General features: G+C 45.9%; 1 protein-coding gene across 1 annotated transcript in view; it reads right to left on the bottom strand.

Moving 5' to 3' along the window:
* AKNA (AT-hook transcription factor) overlaps positions 1 to 24,181 on the bottom strand; it is a 58,370-nt gene that overhangs the window by 21,608 nt on the left and 12,581 nt on the right. The window contains exons 2-8 of the mRNA XM_053373617.1: positions 14,980 to 15,505; positions 12,468 to 13,669; positions 10,680 to 10,754; positions 6,014 to 6,170; positions 4,320 to 4,474; positions 2,375 to 2,434; positions 484 to 611 (exon numbers count right to left, since the gene is read on the bottom strand). Of these exons, the coding sequence (XP_053229592.1) occupies positions 484 to 611; positions 2,375 to 2,434; positions 4,320 to 4,474; positions 6,014 to 6,170; positions 10,680 to 10,754; positions 12,468 to 13,669; positions 14,980 to 15,289 (2,087 nt within the window). The 5' untranslated portion in view covers positions 15,290 to 15,505. The remainder of the gene's footprint in view (positions 1 to 483; positions 612 to 2,374; positions 2,435 to 4,319; positions 4,475 to 6,013; positions 6,171 to 10,679; positions 10,755 to 12,467; positions 13,670 to 14,979; positions 15,506 to 24,181) is intronic.

Genomic DNA, 24,181 nt, shown 5'->3' with positions numbered 1-24,181 from the left:
ATCCATGAAATGAAAGCAATAATCAATGTACTGTACTATAAAATAAATAAGACAGTATTGTAGATATATATAAAAAATCTTACCTGCACTGATTATAGTTATTGTTTGAACGGGGGGGGGGGCTTTTGTCCATTTCCACAGTCACACAATCAATCAGTCAGTAGCTGAACTGGGTTCCACATAGTCACAAAAACAAATTAAAAGCCTCAAAAATAAAAACGCAAAATAAATAGCAAAAACAAAAGCGCCAAACTTAATCCATTCCAGAAGTCCGTTTGACTTCCAAAATGTCCAAAAACCAAGGCGCAACTTCTGATTGGTGCAGGCGCCTTGGAAACAATAGCTGACAGCTGCATCGGATGTTCGGCTTCCGAAAAACGTTCAAAAACCGGAACACTTACTTCTGGTTTTTCGGCGTTTGAGAACCAAAGCATTTGAGTACCAAGGCGTTTTGAGAACCAAGGTACCACTTTATATACATACCGATCAGAATCAAAGTCTCCTAGCGCCCCTGCAGGTTCTTGATGGTTCTGCAACTGCCTGTATTCATCTCGAGCCTGTAGATATGTCTGCTCCAAGGCATCCTGGGCCTCCTTTAGTCTTGCGAACCCCTACAATGGAAAGCAAGGTTGAAAGAAGCAGGGGATTTTGAGTGACTTGTTGTCTCCCGAGTACCACAGCTGTGTTGACTCTAACTGTATCCTTTTGATGGGAAATGGCACTCTAGCAATGCAGCAATACGGATAAGTTTCTACTTTCATTGATAATGGAACCAACAAAAATCACCTTGTAGTAAATTATTTCAGGCATTCTCCCAGGATGAAGCTTTCAGACAGATGTTGCCCTCCTGAAAGACACCTTATGCCACTCAGAGAGCTACACTTCCCAAAGTTTCCTGCAAAGTGGGATTCTTAAACCACTCTTGAAGGTGTAGCTTTGTGAGGGAAATAGGGGTTTGGTAACAGCTCTCAGCACCCTGGAAATTTATTTATTTACATCACCACCACCACCACTCATGTACCACCCTTCATCTGAAGATCACAGGGTGGTTTACAATACAAAAACACATTTTAGACAGTAATTTATTGTTATTGTCTAGCACAGGGGTTGTCAACCTGGTCCCTACTGCCCACTAGAGGGCGTTTCAGGATTATAGGTGGGCAGTAGGGGGTTCTGCAGCACAAGCTGAATCCTCCTTCTATCAAGCACTGGTGGACGGTAAGGAAATTTTACCATCAAGAAAGATGCATTAGTGGGCAGTAGGTATAAAAAGGTTGACTACCCTCGTCTAGCAGGTATCTTTCTAACTGAGAGGTTTGCATCGCAAAACCATTCCTCTTATTCAATTCGAATGCCTCATTAAGCTGATCATATTGCAACCAACTTGTTACCATTTCTGCGATTTCAAGGTGAAGAAGATGGGTGTAGGCATGAACTGAATGTCTTAAATAATCATATATATTTTTCTTTTTTATGTAAGCAGCAGATAGAAAATCAGAAGTTTTTAAAATCTTTCTCTAATTTTTATTTTTATTTTGTTTGTTTGTCTTTTTTATTTTATTGATCTCTCTCTCTCTCTCTCTCTCTCTCTCTCTCTCTCTCTCTCTCCTTTCTTCTTATTGTTCCTTTTCTTTCTTTTGTTGGTTCTCTTTGAAGTCCCATGTCAGGGACTTTTATTAAGGTCCATAGACTGTAAACTCATGGGGGTGGTAAATGGTTGTTGGAGGACCTTGGGTGAGAAACAGGGAAATGTCGGTCTCCCAGGGTGAGAGGCTGGGAAGAGAAAGAAAAGATCCCAGGTGAGAACTGGGAGAAGCTACTGTGCTCTATGGGTGGTAAGGGCTAAGAATGACCTACTAAGAAAGGACTCTGTATTCCACTTATTCCATTTGTTTTTTGGTAACCACTATTTTACGTATTCCATGGGACGCGGGTGGCGCTGTGGGTAAAGCCCTCAGTGCCTAGGGCTTGCCGATCGAAAGGTCGGCGGTTCGAATCCCCTCAGCGGGGTACGCTCCCATTCCTCGGTCCCAGCGCCTGCCAACCTAGCAGTTCGAAAGCACCCCCGGGTGCAAGTAGATAAATAGGGACCGCTTAGTGGCGGGAAGGTAAACGGCGTTTCCGTGTGCGGCTCTGGCTTGCCAGATGTGGCTTTGTCATGCTGGCCACGTGACCCGGAAGTGTCTGCAGACAGCGCTGGCTCCCAGCCTATAGAGTGAGATGAGCGCACAACCCTAGAGTCTGGCAAGACTGGACCGTACGGGCAGGGGTACCTTTACCTTTACCTATTTTATGTATTATGAAAAACTTTAATACAAATTGCATTTAAAAAAGAAAAAGATGCAACATTAATTCGAGAAAATGATTGTGGTACCTTTAGCTGGTCTTGAAGTGGCAACTTCCTTGTTCGAATTAGCTCCTCCAAATTTTCCACCTAAATAAGAGCATTCAGAACATTTCATCATATCCTGCTTAAGAGCCAGTAATGCTACCTTGAGGGGGGGCTGCTACTGTTCTTTTGCTACACAATCTCCATTTGGGTGATTCCCCCACCTTCCTTAATCAACTTAATCTCCTCCAGAACCTGTGCCATACTTTGGCCTGTTCCCCAAAGCCTCTAGGTCATGGGTAGGCAAACTAAGGCCCGTGGGCCAGATCAGGACCAATTGCCTTCTGGATCCGGCCCGCGGACAGTTTGGGTATCACCTTGTGGATCATCAGCGCACATGCTCTTTCCCTCTCCCTCACATGGTGTCGTCGTTGTCATCGTCTCCCTCCCTCCTCCTGGCTTCTTCCCGCCCTGCCTAGAGGAGGAAGGGGGCTGGGCTTTGTCGGTGCCAGCAGCAGCAGCAGCGCTCAAGAAGACACCATTTTAAGCAGCCCCTCTCCGGAGCCCTTTCGCGCACCGCTCATCATCCCTCTGCCGCTGCCAACCCCTGCCGCTTGTAAGCAGCCAGCGGGGCTCGTGGGGCTCTTGCATCATCCCCCCCAAAAATATAGTCTGGCCCCCCACAAGGTCTGAGGGACAGGGGACTGGCCCCCTGCTGAAAAAGTTTGCTGACCCCTGCTCTAGGTGAAAACATAAAGTCACCTCCATACTGTTAGTATTTTGTGAGGATTCAGTTGCAAACTGAAATGTATGCTTGTGCAACTGAACTGGATTAATATGCTTTGTCACAATTTTGCTTTTGCTTTTGTTCTTAATAGTTAGCAGGTTCTGCATAATTAGCTGAGCTCTAAGTGGAAAGATACCAGTGAAGCTGACAGACTTTGCTGGTTTGTGTGATTTATTATCAGTTAGAAGGAAGGAGGGAAAGAGCAAACAAAGCTGGAGACACCATGCCTGCAAAGTATCTGTAAAGTATGGTTCAGCTGAGCTACTCCCTGGGAAGCTGTTAAATCTCCACCTTTTGTTCACTGGTATATTGCCTTGTTGAAACACTTACCACTATGTTATTTCAATACCGTATTCAACGATATGGTGATTTATTGCACAGCCCTACAAAGTGCAAATGGCATTTCCATGCGCTGCTCTGGTTCGCCAGAAGCGGCTTAGTCATGCTGGCCACATGACTCGGAAGCTGTATGCCGGCTCCCTTGGCCAATAAAGTGAGATGAGCGCCGCAACCCCAGAATCGCTCACGACTGGACCAAATGGTCAGGGGTCTCTTTACCTTTACCTTACAAAGTGCAAAAACCACCAGCTGGTCTTGGCACCAACAAACTGGGTGAAAAACAACCTGTGAAGACACCTTCCCAACTCATAACAACACCTGTAGTAAGCTCATTATTCCCTGACAGCACTCACTTTCTCCCTTCCTTTTACATGCCATCAACTGTGCTAACTAAAGAAACAAGGCTAATTGGATCCCATCACCAATCAGCAACCAAACAAGCACAACAAACCAATGCCACACTAAGAATCCAACTCTCCTCCCTCTCTTAAGTGGGATTCTGTTGTTATTGATGGATGGTGAGCAGATAAAACTGAGTGTGTGTGCATATCAGTTTTGCAACAGTAACTAAAGGGGGCTGTTATTTAAGAGAGACTACAGTTCTAAAACACTGAATTGGATGGGTGTGTGCAGGGTTATTTCAGCTGGAACTTGCCGGAACGCAGTTCCAGCTCCTCTTAGGTGGGTGCCATTGCCACTATAAGAGAATAAGAGAGGCGTTCATGGTGAGTTCCGGCACCTCTTTTTCTAGAAAAATAGCACTGAATTGTGTGCATTGCTTGCACAAAGATTCAGAGGGAAGCAAATAGTCACACACAGGCATGCGCTTCAAAACAGTTTGCTGGCTCTAAGCTGTGAACTTGCCTGAGTCTGGAATTTGCTAGCTTGGGAAGCCAACAGGTGCGTCAAGTGATCTCCTGCAAAAGGTGTTGATGTGGAGGTGAAGCCATCTGTTGCTGGATTGCCCAAACCCATGGAGTTGGGAAGAGGAAAGGAGGCTGCTTGAGGGCCAGAAAATCCTGCAATTTAAGGAGACAAAAACTTTTATGCATTGAGATAAACGAATCTAGCAAGATCTTACCCATCAGAGCTGCTTAAGGAATGGGGAAGGCGGGGAGGAGACAGTCTAGCTAGCCATGTTCTCTTCCAGACTTCTCCAATCCATTACTTTCTTTCCTGCTTTAATATTTCTCCCACCCACAGAATTCAGTCGACATTTTGTGGATACTGAGCATGCTCACTTCTTATTGCACTGTTGGGTGTGCACCCCCCTTTTCTTATTTGAATAAAGTTTGTTCTCCTTTGTGCACTTCTGCAAAGCTTGGAGTTCCCATAAGACTGCTACTAACCTCACTCTTGTGTTTTGGCTACACCAAAACCTCACTCTAACCTCACTCTTGTGTTTTGGCTACACCAGGATCCACACTCACAAGAATGAATTTATTAGTAGTCTATAGGAACTGACATATTGAGAAAGGAGATGGTCTTCAGGGCTAGTGAGAAAGCAACAAAAAACCAGCCAAGATAAAATACAGGAAGGATCCCAAGGTACATAGAACTGCTTGGGCATCTAAGGCAGGGATGAGGAATCTTTTTGAACCTGAGGGCCACATTCCCTTCTGGACCACCTTGTGGGGGCCACAATTGATAGGTGGGGTCAGAGGCAAAAGTGGGTGGAATAGTGCGTGTCAGTAAACAGTAAAATTACCTTTGTGTGGTAGGCTAGTTTCTATGCACACTCATGAACCTCCACCACTATCCTCTACCCAAAAAGCACTATCAGGGTTGAAGAACACATTCCAGCCAGGCAAAAACACTCAAGGAAGGCACAGATCAGGTGAGGGATGTGGCCTAGGGATAGTTCTGAGAACCATATCAGGAACCTGGAGCTTGGTCCTTGCACACCTCAGTTTCAAGGGCCTGCTATTCTGCTGGCTCAGCTAAGGTAGAGCAGGGGTAGCCAACATGATGCTTTCTACATATTGTTGGGCTAAAACTCCCTTCATCCCAAACACTTGCCCTTCTTGCTGGGGCTGTTAGGAAGTGGAATCTAACAACAACTAGAGAGCCATTGGAACTCACCCATTGCTCTGTCCCAGCTCCTGCCTACCTAGCAGTTCTAAAGCATAACAGTGCAAGTAGATAAATAGGTACCGCTGTGGCAGGAAGGTAAATGGCGTTTCCGAGCACTCTGGCTTCTGTCATGGTGTTCCATTGTGCCAGAAGCGGTTTAGTGATGCCGGCCGCATGACCCGGAAAGCTGTCTGTGGGCAAACACCGGCTCCCTCGGTCTGAAGTGAGATGAACGCCACACCCCCATAGTCACCTTTGCCTGGGCTTAACAGTCCAGGGATCCTTTACCTTTACATTACTCACCACTGATCTAAGCAAGTTCATCAAATGATTGTAGGCTGGGCTTGGGGGGATGGGACCATATTTAGCTACCAGCATCAGAGATCTAGCCAATATTCATCCAAACCTTACTGTTTGTCCTAAAGTGAACTTTCTACAAACGTTATTTCTTCCAAAGGATGCTGCACAGGTTTCTCAGACCTTACCTTCATTCCAAGCAGCATCCAGTGCTGAGCTAGAGCTCCCTGTGACCTCAGCTGTCCTGGCCTGAGGGATGCTGAAGGTTATGACCTTGGAGGCCTGAGCCACAGTCCCCATTTGGACCCCATGGCTGGGTTTTGGAGGGTCATAGTACAGCCGCACCTGAGAGGCAGAAGAAATCCATGGGGTTATTCAATCCAAATATGATTTTGAAACACAGGGGTGCTGGGAAGGGTGAGGAGGGAAGGGTGAGGAGGGAAGAGCTATGAAGAGGTGCTAGATCTGCATGGAGCTCCACCTGAACTGCAGATGGCCTCTTCCCCATGAAGTACCTTCAGTCCCTGGGACTCACTTTGCCTACCAAGGCTGGACAATGAATGGTCATAGCATTGATGTCCATTGCCCTGACTTAATCAAGAGGTGGAAATCAGGTGTGGGGTGGCTTTCTCTATTTAAATGTCAGTGGTTATTTGAAGAACTGATACAGTTCCTCTGAACATGTACAGAGTACATTCCAGACTGTAGCGCTGCTTTTAGAGCACATGCAGAAGACCCCTGTTTTAATCTGTGACATCTCCAGTTAAAAAGGATCAGTCAGAAAGCTATGGAAAACAGGCTCTTCATTGCTTGAGCCCAGTACTGTCTACACTGACTGGCAGGGACTCTCCAGGGTTTCAGGCAGCCGAGTCTTTCACAGCCCTAACTGAAGATGCTGGACATTGAACCAGGTACCTTCCACATACAATGCAGATGCTCTACCCACTCCCCTCCCCTGAGCTACAGCCCTTCCTTAAAAGCTGGAGAGCCATTGCCATTAGACAATACCACGCTAGATAAACAAATAGCCTTAACTGATAGAAAGCAACTTCTGATGTTGCCAGAGTCAAAAGAAAATTGCTCAGGAAGGCCGTATGAGCTCATCTCTGATTACCCATTCACAAACAGCTCTGGGGGCTGAGGAAAATCCCTTATCTCCTCGCTCCATCACCCTTGCTCACTTATTTTCAGTTGGCGGGGACTAAAGCTGGATTTCATTAATCCTTGCCATCTGTGCAGTATGCCTCTCTCTCAAACTCCTCCCACATACCCCTCTGTGAACCACAGACCTGGAAATCCATTCTACTATACCTCTCATGCACATTCAGTTATAATCTAGTTTCCAAAGAAGCGTTTTCCTTTTAGGGAGAGACTGTAACACAGTGGTAGAGCATCTGCTGTGCATGCAGAAGGTCCCAACATCAATCTCCTGTACCTCCAGGTAGAGGAGGGAGAAGCTCTCTGTCTGAAACCCTGGAGAGCTGCTGCCAGTCAGTGTAGGCAGCACTGAGCTAGCTGGACCAATGGTCTGACTCACTATAAGCTTCACTATTTGTCTAAATGCCCCTGTATACTGAGCCACAAGGCTGGGTGAGAATTTACTGGTGGTGTCCTCTACATCTGAGCCAGAATACTGATGGCAGTCACTTTTGGAAGAGGTTTTAAAAGGGATTTGTTAAATTCATGGAGATGTTAGATCCATCAACAGCTATCAGCAACAGGAATAGACATGTCTGTCAGTTTTAGTTTCTCTCATTTTTCAATCTTCAGCTTACCCCATCTCCAGTTCAGTTTGCAATTACTGCAATTTATTTAAAAGCAAATATGTACATTTTCCAATTTCTCCTATTTTACGTATTTGGGGGGGGGGTTGGTTTTCAATATGATTTTTATTAAATTGTCTATTTTACAATTTCCGATAAATATTTTACATACTTAAGATGTCAATGACTTCCCTTCTTCTCTTTCCATGGTTCATTTTGCATATCTTATATTCCTGTATATTTTACAAAAACTATACCATTCGGTCTTCTATTATCACATCCATCAAAACTTATTTACACTGTTGAATTTATATTAATACTGCCAGTGTTTTCAATGGTACACAATTATTTTCCATATATTCAATAAAGGTTTTCCAGTCTTCTTTAAATGTATGTTCTTCTTGTTCTCTTATTCTATATGTTAAGTCTGCAAGTTGCCAATCTTCTTTGATTGTGACCTCGCTCATTTTCCATTTTGGGGCTAACAAAACACAAGCCACTGTTGTTGCATACATAACCTTTTCCGACACCTGGAGATTTCAGTCTTAATTATCCCCAACAGAAAGGAAAGGATTACCTATTCCATTTTCTCTAATACCTTAATCATGAATGACCATGAAATATTATCAAAGGCTTTCTCTGCATCTAAAAAGATTAGTGTGGTCTGCTTTTCATTTCTTTCTTCCAAATGCTCTATTAGATTAATTACGTTTCTTATTTTGTCCTTCATTTGATGGCCTGGTAAAAAACCAGCTTGGTCTCTGTGGACTGACTCAGTCAATGTCCTTTTTAGTCTGTTAGCTAAAATTGTAGCAAATAGTTTATAATCATAGTTCAATAAAGAAATAGATCTGTAATTTTTAGTCTTTGTTAAGTCACTATCTTGCTTAGAGATCAGGGTAATAAATGCATCTATTTTACATATTTTTGGATGCAATTTTGCCTCATACACATTTTCTGCAAGCAATTTCTCCATATAGAATGCACACTTGTTTGTCATTTTGACTAATAAAGGCATTGGTGAACAAACTTCCCTCTTTCCTCATGCACTTTTTAGCTGGGGAATTGCATTGCAAAATTTGGAGGAGTGAGAAGTTTGAAAGATAGCCACAATTCTACCTTTGCATGTTGATTTGGGAAGGTCAAATTAAGATAAGATAATGCAAGCCAAACAATTTTATCCCTCATCCCTAACTAGTTTTCTGCATGAAAGCCAAACAGAGCCTCCAAATCCTGTAGTGCTTTACCCAGAGTATCAAAGACAAAACAACTACAACTAGAAAGGAGAGGCCCTGCCAGTGGCCTTCTCTTAAACATTGGGCTAACCACTTCTGGAAGCAGAATGCTGATTATATCATCTATTGACCTGACCCAGCAGATATATTTCTTTTGTTAAGAACATAGCATAATAATATAAGAGCCTGCTGGATCAGGCCAATGGCTATCTAGTTCAGCATCCTGTTTTCACAGTGGCCATTCATATGACTGTGGGAAACCTGCACAGCAGCACTCTCCCCTCCTGTGATTTCTAGCAACTGACCACGGAGGCACAAGCACAACCATCATGGTGACCAGCCGCCAATAAGACTTGAATTTCTCCAACCCTACTTTAAAGCTATTCATGTTCTTAAGACTTCTTTTAATTAATGTCCCACATCTTCCTTCCTCTTTCTGAGTAGTTGCCGTGGTGGTTGCTTCTGCTGGGCTGTGGTTTGAAAAGACGCAGCTCTTAAGATACAGGAAAGGGGTGGGTGGGGGAAAACCTGTTGCAACCCTGAGCTGCTCATCTTTTAGGCACGTTCTCGTATTCTCACATTCCTGCTCAAGCAGAGGCCAGGCTGCCTGACTCACTGACACAAACAGGAACCTGGAACCAAAAGTGCTTGTGTGGGGGGTGGGGTGTATTAAAAAAAACAGAAAACAAAACATAATGATTCCTATTCTCTCCTTTAAACAGACTCTCCCCCCCCATAAAGGGGGAGGGGGCCTTGCTAAGAAGAGCCTGGTTGCTAGATCAGGCCTGTGTCCCATCTAGTCCAGGATCCTGTGCTCACAATGGCCAGACATGTTGTTGTTGTTGTTTAGTCATTTAGTCGTGTCCGACTCTTTGTGACCCCCTGGACCAGAGCACGCCAGGCACTCCTGTCTTCCGCTGCCTCCCGCAGTTTGGTCAAACTCATGTTGGCAGCTTCAAGAACACTGTCTAACCATCTCATCCTCTGTCGTCCCCTTCTCCTTGTGCCCTCCATCTTTCCCAACATCAGGGTCTTTTCTAGGGAGTCTTCTCTTCTCATGAGGTGACCAAAGTATTGGAGCCTCAGCTTCACGATCTGTCCTTCCACTGACATATGCCTGTGCAAAACCTGCAAGCAGGGCCAGAGTGTCACAGCCCTCCTCACGTGATTCTAAGCAACTAGTGTTCAGAGGTCTAGTGTCTCCAGCAGCTGGGTTAAAAAGTGGGGTTTGCACGCGCCACTGTGATCACAAGAACTTATAAATTGCTGTACCTTTGCCTGCATTGTTTAATGCCAAACCGTGCGGGCAAAGGAAAACGGGACACCTGATGTCATTGTGACGCCAGGTGATTGATGGGTAAGTGGCCCCACCACCTTCCAGATTTGGCCCACAGGGCAGTGGGAGATGGTGCCCATTAGTTCTGGTAGGGTGGAAGGCAGGGGGAACAACAGTGTGGGGAGACCAATGGCAGGTGGAGTCAGAGGTGAGATGAGCCAGAGCCAACGAGAGGTGGAGCTGACTGATTCTAGGCTCCGTGCTGATCTCTACAAAGGGCAACATCAAGATGGAGGGGGAACCTGACATTCAGTGCCATCCCCATGACTGGTTGTAACTAAGAAGGCAGGCAGGTGGAGGATGGCTGAGAGCAGACTGAGGTTGGTGGGGCAGTGCTTCATTCTCCCTAATAGGCCAGTCTCCACTGCTGTGGGAGAGGGAGATGGTTGAGAGGTAAGAATCCAGCCCACTCACCAGATCCAGTTCCCCATTCCTGTCCTACACACAGAAATCAAGCATGACAGAATACAGTTGGATGAAGGACAGTGCTAGGTCCTCAAACAAGCTGGAGACATCCTACCTTTGCACCCAGCCGTAGCCGGTCAATGGTGTTCTCAGCTTCAGCATACTTTGTCAGCAGTTTGTGGTAGTCCTCCTAAAAAAAGAAGAAAGACATTTGGCATCTGTTAGGTTCATATTTTAGAGTTCCAGTCAACCCCAATGACAGGAGCCCAGGCTGACTGGTTAACAGTTAAGAATATAAGAATCATAGAACTGTAGAGTGTTCACAGCACAGTCTGATGAATGCTCATAACTCCTTTGTCCGCCCCACAAAAAAAAAAAAAAAATCATGTCAAAGAAATGCAAACTGGCACATGTTGCATCATTTCTGCAGCATTCCCTTTTTGTTGGGACAGGATTGGCAAGATGGTAGTTTTACAGATCATAGGGCTCCTTTATTTTCAGTTACCCATGGCATGGCCTAGCTCTTCCTGAGGTGGTGAACTCATGTCTAATACTGTACCACCCCAGATGACAGATGGCCTGCATTCCTAAATGCTCTTCCATATAATAAAAATAAAAAAGATCCCCACACAAAGAAAACTAGCATTTCATGGAGAACGGTGTCCACCCATTCCTCTCCCCACATGCTGGTTGTCTAGGTGTGATGAGTTCTGTATAGAGGATCACTCAATAAGTTCATATTGTTTGACACCCCCCCTCCACTTTCTTAGCCACTTGCTACCCAGTCATGGAAGTTGCATGGGTTGCATCCAATGTTAGAGTAGGTATGTTAAAATTAGTGTACATGACTGAGTGAAACTTTTTTAAAAAATTGTGCAAATAACGATCAGTTATAGTTATCCCAGTTACATACATCATCTCCTAGCCCTTCTTGCCTGGACTTCCCAACCTATCTTCCCTTGATACCCTAACCCAATCACTTTGGTTTTTTGCAACTCTTAAAGTTTTCCAAACCTGCCCTTCTCTATCTTTCACTCTTTGTTATGCTTACTGGTGTTCATATGTTTAACCCTACTTGTAAAATTATATTTACACAGTTTCTTTTTAAAGTTGTTCCCACTTGCTCAATACTGTTTTTCCCTTTGAAGTTCTTATTTTGGCCATCATCCTGGCTAATTTTACATATTCTATTAGTTTAAGCAACCACTGGTCTTTGGGCGGAATTTTCCTCTCCTTCCACATTTTAGTGTGTACATAGTACGTAGTACATAGTACCCTTCCTGTAGCTGTTGCGTAAAGGAAGAGGTGTTTTTTTTACTTTATCTGGGATTTCCTGTCCCCTTACAGCTAACAAGAATTCTTCTGGCTTCTTGGGGCTCTGAGTGATACTTAGTTGGATACAACTCTATGGAATTTGATTCTGGAAGATGTAGTGATGACCACTAACTTGAATGGCTTTAAAGGAGGATTAGCCAAATTCATAGAGGCCAAGGCTATCAATATATCTACTCTAACATTGGTTGCAACCCATGCAAATTCCATGACTGGACAGCAAGTAGCTAAGAAAATGGAGGGGGGTGTCAAACAATTTGAAATTACCCCAATGGCTATGTTCTACATCTACGGTCAGAGGCAGTCTTTCTCTGAACACCTACCAGTTCCTGGAAATTACAATTTGGGAGAACACTGTTGTGTTCAGCTCCTGCTTGTGGGCTCCCCATTGGGGTATCTGGCTGGCCACTGTGAGAACAGGGTGTTGGACTAGATGGGCTCCCTTTGACCTGATCCACGGCTCTTCTTACATTCTTAAGGGATACAAGCTCAGACACAGGCCATCTGCCTGAATAAGAAGTAAGTCAATGTGTGGCTTCAGAACTTTCACAATAGACACTGAAGCTATTACCTGAAGTTGATGCACCAGCACTGTAGCTTGTCTTGGGGATTTGAGTTCTTCAGGAATGACAGAAATGGTGGGGTCTTGACATTTCTGCACAGACCCTTCCCCACTGCTCAACAGCACCTCGCGGACAATCTCAGCAGGAGACTTGAAGACCACTGGCTTCCCAGATTCATTGGTCCTCGCTGGGGGGGTCTTCCCCCGGGGTGGATGGTAGCTTTGTGCGTTCTTTGGAAACTTCACTCGAGGCTCCACTTTGGACAGATCTGGAAGCGGGTAGTTGAGCTGCCCTCGGCCATACTGCAAGGTGTCAGTTGTTGCCAGGTTTACTGGACTACTTTCTTGGACAGGCTTGCTCAAACTGGACTCTCCTGCCCTTTTCCAGGCAGCTCTCTCCTGTGGGCTCAGGGACCTGGACTGCCTTTTGAATTTGGATGGCAGTCCATGAGGAACATCTGTTTTCAGCTTCCACACCTTTTCCAGCTGCTGGTAGCCAACTTGCCTCAGGGTGTGAGATGTTTCCATTGCCCCGCTTGGTTCCAGAAGCTTCTCCTTTGGTTTAACAGTGGCTAAAGGAAAACACTGAGTTGTTCTGGCTCTGCCAGCAGTGGCAACCACCTTGTCAACACCTTCCTTAGGGTGGCCCAGGTTCTCTATAAAGGAGGATTCTGGTAAGGTCTCAGCCTCAATGCTGGAAAAATTTGGAACATGGTCTACAAACGAGGGGCTATGACTGCTGCCCATGGAACCCCCAAAAGAGCTGCCATGATGACTTCTCCTTGATGGGGAATTAAGTGCCATTTCTTCTGGAAACTTCTGAGTCTTGCCAAGCTCATAGGCATCTGTTTTCAAGAGGGTGCGTTCCAGAGGAGGCCTGGAAGGAGAGGCACTGAGGTTGGAGTTATCAGAAAACTCTTCTCCACCTTCTGAGATAAAACTGTAGGATTTGCTGCTCTTGTACAAGGCCTGTGGGTCTCTCAGTGCCTCAGGACTGGTGCTATACTCTGAGCCGTACTGAACCTCATATGAGAGCTCTGGGTAGGTCTCTCCCTCACTGCTAGCATCCAACTCCCCTGCTTGTTTCTCCAGATCTTGGGAGCTGCCTGGATCCTGGTCATCTTCTGGGGCACCCAAAAGTTGGTCTCTCTGTGGATGCCAGTAGGAAATTGGACCTTGATCATTGGGGCTCCCATTGTCCTCTAGATGTTCTGTGGGGAAGTAAGAAGAGAATGCTTAAATATATCCCACTTTTGATCATGTAGCTTAATGCAGAAGGCAGGCATTAAAATACTAAATTAGATTAAAAGTCCTAGACCCCTTCCAGGAGCTCAGAGTAATTCCATTTAAGACCTCACGACTTTGCCAAAATTTCAGGAAGGCCTTTAGATCCTTTCCTCATCAAACACAAGGGTTGTATTCAATGTTAGTCCTACCTAGAGCACAACCACTGGCATAATTAATTCATCCCACCCCACACCCTCTTGCTGACTCTGCAGAAACTTGAGCCAGTCACTGTTGCTCAGCCTAACCTACCTCACAGGGTTGTTGTGGAGATAAAATGGAAAAGGGGAGAGTAATGTATGCAGCCCTCCTCCCTGCTGCTCCTAGAAAGTGGCATTCAGAAGTATACCACTCCTGAACATGAAGGTTCAATCTACCTTTTGTGCCCCATTGACATTGACAGATCTGGCATACATGAATACACCTAATTTCAAAACCATCTGAACCAGACTGCCATCACCACATTTGTGACAGGGAGTTCCATAACTGAATAATGTATTATGTGCCCATCTTTTTGTCTGTACTGAATCCAATGAGCCTGAGTTCTAGCATTATGGAAGAGGAAGAAAACAAAAAAACCTCTGTTGACTTTCTCCACATTATGTGCCATGTGGTAAACAACTATCTCATCCCAGCTTCATCATCCAGAAGATCTGAGAAGTGTGAGAACTGGCATTTGGCCTCAGTGTGTGTATTTCACAACATTAAAACTCCACACAAATTCCATGCCAGCCACAGCTGAGTTTCTGACATCTGTATAAATTATGCAAATTTGCAAAAACCATGTGCATTTTGCATCTCTCATTCTGGTTTTACTAGTAACAGTAGGAAGTTAAAGGGCACTGTAGCTCCAAAACCACTGATAACCTTACTCAGCTGCCTCTCTGGTCCCGTGTTGGGACATGGGTGGCGTAGTGTTCATGGGTGCTGATAGAGTGGACTGTAGGGAGTTGGAGTCAACTAATTCTAGCTTTGTCCCTCTCTTCCTCCTCCCTGCTGAGTTCTACAAAGGACATCACTTGAGACTACGGAGGAGGAAGTTGGCAGGCAGGACCACCCCCTGGACTGGATGTAAGTAAGAAGGGAGGCAGGTTCAGACTGGCTGAGGACTCACTGAGGGTGGTGGGACAGTGCCCCATTTGCCCTAATAGGCAAGCCTCCTACTGGTCATAATCTACTTTCACTCAGTTGGCCAAGTTCGTAGAGAAGGGTCAACCAGATCTCCTGTGTTACTCACTGTGTCGGTCTGCAGGATTCCCAGGGCTGGTTGCCCCTGCACATTCGAAGTCCTGACGTTCACCCAAGTCAGACCCCCAGTTGCATTCTGCCAAAAATTCCTGGTTGCTCTTAAGCTCTTCCAGATGTTCAACATCCTCCAGGACCTCCTGAGGAGAAGAGACACCCTGCCGATCCAGGCTCCCCACAAGCCTGCTTCTTCCCACACTGGGGTCTCCGTCCAGATCTGCACGCCTCTCGAGCTCATCTTCCTCCTCCTCCTGCAGGCGGAGGTGTTGTGCTTCAAAGTCATCCCTTGCTGCATTGGACATCCCCGCAGTCACTGATAAGGCAGATTGATGCAGGGTGGCGTGGTGGAATAACCTCCCGGGGAAGGGCGGGAAAAAGGCGGGAGCGAGACTCACTTGCGCCGTTTCATCGTTGCTTCTGCAAAGAGCTGAGGGGTGTCAGGGGGTGGTACAAGCCTTGGAAAAAAAGTAGGTCACATTGCAGTTTCATTCAGCACTTCCACACATCCTGTCCCCAGGCTGTAGGGGGGGTAAGACAAGAGAGAGTTTGAATGGCAGTCAGGAAAGTTGGCTCATATTTTTCTCAAAGAACCCTTTTTTTGGCCTTTTCATTCAATGGTTAACATTTCTGTTGGCCAGTAAGACATGCCCCAACTGCCCCCTCCTTGCGAGGGATGGCAGTCAGCAAACACAGGCTGTCCCTGGAGACAGAACTGAGAGAAAACAGCAAAAGTGGTTGACAGTGTTGGTTTTCCAGGAACTGTCCCTAAATAGATTTCCAGGTTTTGGCTAGCTGGAGAGCTTAATGTCATGAACCCTAGCCTGACACTCCAGCACAAGGGCATGGACCATGGGTCGGCAAACTAAGGCCCAGGGGCCAGATCCGGCCCAATTGCCTTCTGGATCCAGCCCATGGACGGTCCGGGAATCGCCATGTGGATCGCTGTGTGGATTCTGATTGTTCAGGCTGCGCCATTCCCCCCCCCACTCCCCCCCCCCCACTACAGCGGCGCCTCCTCCCTCCCTCCCTCCTCCTTGCTTCTCCCTGCCCTGCCTAGAGGAGGAAGGGGGCTGGGCCATTTTAAGCAGCCCCTCTCCAGAGCCAGCTCTTTCACGCCACTCATCGTCCCTCCGCCGCCACCGCTGCCAGCCCCTGCCGCTCGCAAGGCACAGGAGCCGCAGTTGGCTGAGCACCATTTAAAGCAGAGCAGCCCCTCTCCGGAGCCAGCCCTTTCATGCCACTCATCGTCCCACCGCTGCCACTGCCAGCCCCTGCCGCTCACAAGGCACAGGCAAGCAGCCACCAGGGCTCATCCAGTGCTGTGAAGAAGGGAGGAGAGAGTTGTGGGGGGGGGGGTTTCAAAATATAGTCCGCCCGCCCCCACAAGGTCTGAGGGAAAGTGGACTGGCCCCCTGCGGAAAACATTTGCTGACCCCTGGCATGGACTCTCAGGCCATTTTGTGTGGCCCTCAGAAATCTCCCCAGTCCACCCCTTCAGTGGCCTTGCTTTGCATCCTTCTTGAGTCGCCCCCGCATGTCCTGGCTGTGTCCTTGAATTCTGAGAATTGCTCTTGCAATAGAGAAGGATGATTGTGCATAGAAACCAGCCTACTGAACAAAGGTAAAACCTACATTCATTGCTCGGTCTGTTTTTGCCTCTGGCTCTGTCCATCCCTGGTGGCCCTGGGAAGGTAGCCTAGAATGGAATGAGGCCCCCAGGGTGAAAAAGATTCCCAACCCAATTTGATTGTAACACTCTTTTTCTGCTTTCTCTCCTTGGATATCCTACAAGAGACCCAAGGCTTATCCCAGGAACACGAAACTTAGATAAAGGGGGAAAACTGTGGAACTTTAAAAATCAGTGGTGGTAGAATGCCATTGAGGGGAGCTGGGATAGAGTCTTAGATCAAGGTAGAGATGAGGAACTGTCTTTCTGCTGCAGCCTACATTCCCTTGAGGGTTACCTGGTGGCTGTGCTTGCTCACAGTGGGCATGTCCAAAGCCAAGAGTGGACATGGCACACCTTTTCCTCTCTCCCACAGCCCCCTCCTTCCCACCTGCATGAAGTTAGGCCAAGGATCGAATGAAAATGTGCTGAGGGATGTTGATTTAAGGCCAGGAAGACCTGGATTCAAATCCCCACTCAGGGACAGCTTGTATTAATCACCAACTCTTGGCATAGCCTACCTCACAGTCTTGTTGTAAGAATGAAATTTGGTGTGTGTGAAGAAGAGACCCCTTGGAGGAAGGCTGGCTTCTCCAGTTTGCACAATAAGATTCCACTCTTTTCTTCTTCTTCTTCTACACACACACACACACACACACTTCAGCCTCCCCTTCCATACAGATGGCAGACACAGAAATTCCAGTATCAGGCCGTGCCATTTGCCACAGGCAAAGTGTGACACAGCTGCGGGGGGTTGGAGTCTTCTATCCTCTCCAGCCAAACTGTAGCGTCTGAAAAGGTTCCATTCATTCCAATGGAGAGGTGGCATTGATTCCAGAGCCAGCAAGGCAATAAAGGACTCATCTCACATAGAGTTGAGGAAATCAAAGGGGGCATTCACACAATCCACTAAGATCATAGACTTCAAACAGGGGTTCTTGTGCACAGCTGTTGGGAGTAGGCTTCTGTACAAGGTGGACAGAATGTATGAAGACTCCAGCTGGATAAAGCCAAAGACCCACCTAGCAGTGTCCATTTGGGGAAGGCACATACCTCAGTGGTAAAGCATCTGCTTTGCATGCAGAACATCCCAGGTTCAATCCCTGGCATCTCCAGAAAGGAGTGGGAGTGTACCCTCTATGAACTCCTGGAGAGGCACTGCCAGTCAGCATAGACAATGCTGAGCTAGATGGACCAAGGCAGCCTCTTATGTTCCTATCCTGCTCTCACAGTGGCCAACCAGATACCTCTTGGGTGCAGGACATGAGTGCAACAGCACTCTTCCCTAATAGTAATTCCCTGCATACTGTCTGATTGCGGAGAAACAGTATGGCCAATGTGCCTAGTAGTTATCAACATGGATTCGTCCAATCCTCTTCTGATGTCATTCAAGTTAGTGGCAGTCACCACATCATCTGGGAGTGAGTTCCATAGTTTTAAGTATGGGCTTCCTTCTTCCTGCATGATGCTCCACTTGAGGTGGACAGGGCTTCTGCCCCCACCCCACAAGGGAATCCATCAAGGTAAGGTCATGCACAGTCCATTAGGGTTTGCAGCTCACCCTGTGGTTATGCAGATGCAACCACATTACCTGGGTTCCACTTGCAGCTGCTGGGCTTGTTGCAGTCCAGCTTGGCTGAGAAAGACCCATTAGCACACCGCCTCCTTTGTTCACCGCTGTTTGTTCTGGGAGACTAAGTGGCCTTCACTTTCACTGTCGCCCAAGGCTGCTTTTAAAGAGAGGGGCCTCTCAATAAGCCTGCATGATTTTTCTCTATTGTGTGACTCTCCTTTTCTTAGACACACACACACACACACACACACACACACACGGAGAGAGAAAGAGAAGCTAGTTTCCTCCCACACCAAAGGCACCAGTAACCACTCATGCTGTCTCTTCTTGCTTTCCCTAAAGCCATGAGTTCACGGCCCCCTTTACCCCTCTCTAGAGAAAAGTCTTTTCATCCACTCTGTTTCTCCACAGGTTAAATATATGAGTTAGAGAGAGAAAAAATCCATCCAAAGGCTCCCAAATCCTCTACTGAGGCAATCTGAATTCTGGAAAAAAACATGCAAGATCAAGTCCACACAAGGCCAAACCACACATCTACAGTGGACGCTTGGGTTGAGAATGTGATCCGTGCGGGGTTTGACTGTGGTGAAGAAAGTGAAATACTTGGGGATTAATATGACAGGTAAAAATGGGAATTTGTTTAAAGATAACTATGAAAAATGTTGGATGGAAGTGAAAAAAGATTTAGAAATTTGGTCAAATTTGAAGCTTTCCTTGTTGGGAATTGCAGCTATAAAGATGAATGTATTGCCTAGAATGTTGTTTTTGTTTCAAACATTGCAAATTTTGGACAAAATGGACTGTTTCAAGAAGTGGCAGAAAGACATTTCTAAATTTGTCTGGCAGGGCAAGAAGCCCAGAATAAAATTTAAGATATTAACGGATGCAAAAGAAAGGGGTGGATTTGCCCTGCCAGACTTTAAATTTTACTATGAATCAGCAGCGTTCTGCTGGTTGAAAGAGTGGCTGCTTCTTGAGAACACAGACATTTTGGATTTAGAAGGTTTTAATAATGTGTTTGGGTGGCATGCATATTTGTGGTACGACAAGGTTAAAGCACATAAGGCATTTAAAAACCATATTGTCAGGAAAGCATTGTTTAATGTCTGGATAAGATACAAAGATTTACTAGAAAATAAAACCCCAAGGTGGTTGTCACCGATGGAGGCTAAGGCTCAGAAAAAAACTTAATATGGAGGCCAAATGGCCAAAATATTGGGAAATTTTGGAGCAAGAAGGAGACAAATTGAAATTGCAGAGTTTTGAGAAATTAAAAGATAAAGTGCGAGACTGGCTTCATTATTATCAGATAATGGAGGCGTACAATTTGGATAAGAAAGTTGGCTTCCAGGTGGAAAAATCTAAATTGGAAACAGAACTGTTAGAACCCAAAACTAAGACTTTGTCAAAAATGTATAACTTGCTGTTGAAATGGAACACTCAGGATGAGATGGTCAAATCTGCTATGATTAAATGGGCACAAGATGTTGGACATACTATTATGTTTGCTGACTGGGAACAGTTATGGACCACAGGTATGAAGTTTACGGCATGTAATGCCTTAAGAGAGAATATTATGAAAATGATATACAGGTGGTACATGACCCCAGTCAAGCTTGCAAAAATCTATCATTTGCCCGACAATAAATGTTGGAAATGTAAGGAAACTGAAGGTACATTTTTTCACCTTTGGTGGACATGCCCTAAGATTAAGGCTTTCTGGGAAATGATATATAATGAACTGAAAAATGTATTTAAATATACCTTCTTGAAGAAACCAGAGGCCTTTCTCTTGGGCATGGTCGGCCAGTTGGTGTTAAAAAAGGATAGAACTTTCTTTATGTATGCTACAACAGCAGCAAGAATACTCATTGCAAAGTATTGGAAGACACAAGATTTACCCACCCTGGAAGAATGGCAGATGAAGATGATTGACTGCATGGGATTGGCAGAAATGACCGGCAGAATCCGTGACCAGGGAGAAGAGTCGGCGGAAGAAGATTGGAAGAAATTTAAGGACTGTTTACAGAAATATTGTAAAATTAAAGAGTGTTGAATGATGTTGGATAGAAATTAAGGGGTTTCTAGCTGCAATGTTTTGAGATAAGGATTTGCTGAGTAAATAATTTGAATTGGAATACAAGAAGGGGAGGTATGAGGAGGTCAGGGAAATATGTCATTGAAAATTAAGTATTGTGAACTGTACGTGTTTTTAAACTTTTTTGCTTTTTTCTTTTTGTTTGTATAAAAATTGGAAACCTAATAAATATCTTTAAAAAAAATAAAAGAGAGAATGTCATCCGTGCGGGAGGCACATTCACAACCCGCAGCATTCGCAACCCGCGTCTGCGTGTCTGCGCACGAACGGGTTGCGATTTGGCACTTCTGTACATGTGCAAAGAGAGATTTAGCGCTTCTGCGCATGTGCGACCACCGCAACCCAGAAGTAACCCATTCCGGTACTTCCGGTTTCAGTGGTCCACAACCCGAAAGAAACGCAACCTGAAGCGGCTGTAACCCTATGTATGACTGTACATGGCACTATGCTCCATTGAACTAAGCTCCTGAGGTGGGCAATATGTGTCTGTGTCTCCCACTTTATGTGAGGGCTCACATGATGCTCCTCTGTAACACCACACATGTTCCCTGCACTTAACAAGCTAGTGATTCAGGGTTTGGAGACTAGCCACTTCTCCTAGTTTTCTACATGCAGGATTTTATTTTTGTTATGCAGCAACCTTTTGAGCATATGAGCCCCACCTGGAGTCTGGATAGAAGCAGGGCAAGCACCAGTTGGCCACCTCAGTGAGACTTGCCTCTGAGTAAATGCGCCTGGCATCCCAAGACACTACTCCTTCTCTTGTGTTAAACACCTCTCCACCCAGGAGCAAAAAGAACCAGCACAACAAACACAGCAAGGCCACATCTGAAACTGGAGACAGCTGGTAATTGCCGCACTTGGGAACCAAGGACATCACTATGGATTAAATCTAAGCTGTGACCATGGAGATTCTCAGCATGAAGCTTTTCTGAAGGACAAACCAGAGTAGGCACAGGAAGGACAACTCACCAGTAAAACAGCAACTTGGATTGCTCCTCTGCTTATGATGTTAATGAAAAGAAAAGCTGGAAACCTAAGTGGTGTTCCATAATGCTCCCCTTGTCAAGCTTTTTCCCTTTCAATAGGGAATGTGACAAATTCATGAAGAATGGGTTTATCAAAGGCCGCTAGCTGTGGTGCCCATATGGAACCTTCATGTCCCTAGGCAAGGTATCTGAACACCTGTCATGTTCTGGTCTGACACTGGAACCGAAAGGAAAAGCACCAAGGCTGGAAGACCATGGACAGCTCCAAATGAGCAGCTTGCTTACACAAAGCTTGAGAGCAGATCGAGGCCTTTAATGCCTGTGCCTCCCTCTTCCAGGCTCCACTCCCTTGAGAGAATTTCAGAGGGCCAACCCTCTGGCCTGAAGATGGGCACTCCCTCCATACTACAGCCTCCCTCCTGGTGATGTGCAGTGGGAGGCATCTGGAGCTTCAGGCTCAGGGGAACCCCTGAGGGTCCAGGGAATGGCCCTACCAGCTCTGGTTATCTGGGAGGTTCCTCTCTACAACCATCTCAGGTGCAAATGTCTCCCAGTACTCCATAGTCAGCTTAGACCTGACTGAGCCACAACAGCTGCCCCTGCAGCCTCTGATCATGGTGACACCAGTTGCTAAATAGGTAAGCGACGTGTGAGGGCTGTTGCCTTCATGCCTTGAAAATATCTGACTGGCCCACTGTGGGAAGCAGAATTCTGAAATAGATGAGCCCTTTACCCTGATGCAGGAGGGCTATTCTTAAGGTTGAAACACATGGTTTTATTTCTGATGTCACAGAGAATGCTGGCATGCAATGCTTGGACTGGGAACAACTTTAAGAAATCTGCACAGAAGCTGAGACCTGCCTCTGTTCCAGGTGGGCTCTTCAGATATTATAATAGCCTGTTTCTCTGTCCTAAATTTACATGAGACTTCCAGTAGCCTCCTCCACTTTTGCTTAAAGGTAAAGGTAAAGGGACCCCTGACCATTAGGTCCAGTCGTGACCGACTCTGGGATTGTGGCGCTCATCTCGCTTTACTGGCCGAGGGAGCCGGCGTACAGCTTCCGGGTCATGTGGCCAGCATGACTAAGCCGCTTCTGGTGAACCAGAGCAGCGGACGGAAACGCCGTTTACCTTCCCGCCGGAGCGGTACCTATTTATCTACTTGCACTTTGACGTGCTTTCAAACTGCTAGGTTGGCAGGAGCAGGGACCGAGCAATGGGAGCTCACCCTGTCGCAGGGATTTGAACCGCCGACCTTCTGATCGGAAAGTCCTAGGCTCTGTGGTTTAACCCACAGCGCCACCCACGCCACGCCCTAAATTACACCTAGAACTGTATTCACAAGCTGCAAGTCCTAGTATTTTTCATCCAAATCCTGAACACACAGAGCTTCGTACAGGCAGATGTCCCAAAAAAGAACATAAGATGAGCCTTCTGGATCAGGCCAATGACCCATCTAGTTAGTTCAGTAACCTTTTCTCACAGTGGCCAACCAGATGCTTGTGGGAAGCCCACAAACAGGACTTGAGCCTAACAGCCCACTTGCAATTCCAGGCAAATGGTATACAGAGGTGTTGGGGGTATAGGAAGAGACCAGATGAACCAGGACAAAGGGGACTCGTCTAGCCCATCATCCTGTTCTCACAGTGGGCAACATGATGCCTGTGGAAAGCACGTAAGCAGGACCATAGTGCAACATCTCTCTCCCCACCTGTGATCCCCAGCAATTGGTGCTAAGAGGCCAATTGCTTCAAACAGTGAAAGTAGAAAATAGCCATTGTGGCTAGAAGCCTACTGAACTTTACATCTGTGGCTCTGTGTGCCTTTGCCTAGCCCTGAAACATGGCTCCCAGTAAGGTTTCCTGAAAGGTAATACAGCCCTCAGGCTGAAAAAAACATTCCCCTCTGATGTACGCAAAGGACTACCTGTTTCTGAAATGTTTTTATATACAGTGGTACCTTGGGTTACAGACGCTTCAGGTTACATACACTTCAGGTTACAGACTCCGCTAACCCAGAAATAGTACCAGGGTTAAGACCTTTGCTTCAGGATGAAAACAGAAATCATGCGGCAGCAGCAGGAGGCCCCATTAACTAAAATGATACCTCAGGTTAAGAACAGTTTCAGGTTAGGAACAGACCTCCGGAACGAATTAAGTACTTAACCCGAGGTACCACTGTAAATGCAAATGATTCTTAACAAGGGCTGCAGATGAGGCAGGCAAGAAATGATTTTGCAAAAAAAAACACCTACAGGACAAAAAAACAGAAAAAGTTGTAGACAGGCTATTTGCTACCCACATGATCTCATCAACTTTTTTTGAGTTATTTCATTTCTATTGCACCATCTCACTTCCTCAGTTGGGCCTCTCCTGCTGTTTTTGTCTTCTGCTTTGCTTGCCAATCTCCAAAAACATTATAGCAAAACCACAAGCACATTAGCACTGCAGAAGGGATTCTGCAGAAAGGACAAAGGTAGGGGTGCCAATGAAAGATCTGTGGTTCCCTCCAGAATGCTGGGTAATTGTTGGTTTGTGAGTATATTTCACAACACGTAACTGAAATAATAACAGTGCATTAGACATTGATTTATACTGGACTCTCCATGCATCATTCCACTTTTGTTCTGCAGTGCTTCCCCAATGTTACCACATTATCACGTTGAGAGGGACACTCTTTGTGATTTGTGGCATAAAAAGTTATGGGGTTTCCACAGGAAGCTATGGGGCAAAGCCTGACTAGAAATGAAATAGTCCTGAAACATCCGTAGGCACAAACAGTATTGGAACAGGATTGCGTATACCAATACCATCATGAGCACAAATAATCATGAATGCACAATTAAACAGATGTTTAGAAGGGACCTTT

This window comes from Podarcis raffonei, chromosome Z (genome assembly GCF_027172205.1).
Source record: "Podarcis raffonei isolate rPodRaf1 chromosome Z, rPodRaf1.pri, whole genome shotgun sequence".
NCBI classification, from domain to species: domain Eukaryota; kingdom Metazoa; phylum Chordata; class Lepidosauria; order Squamata; family Lacertidae; genus Podarcis; species Podarcis raffonei.
Note: the sequence above shows the minus strand (reverse complement) of the source record. Positions and strands in the feature narration are given on the sequence as shown.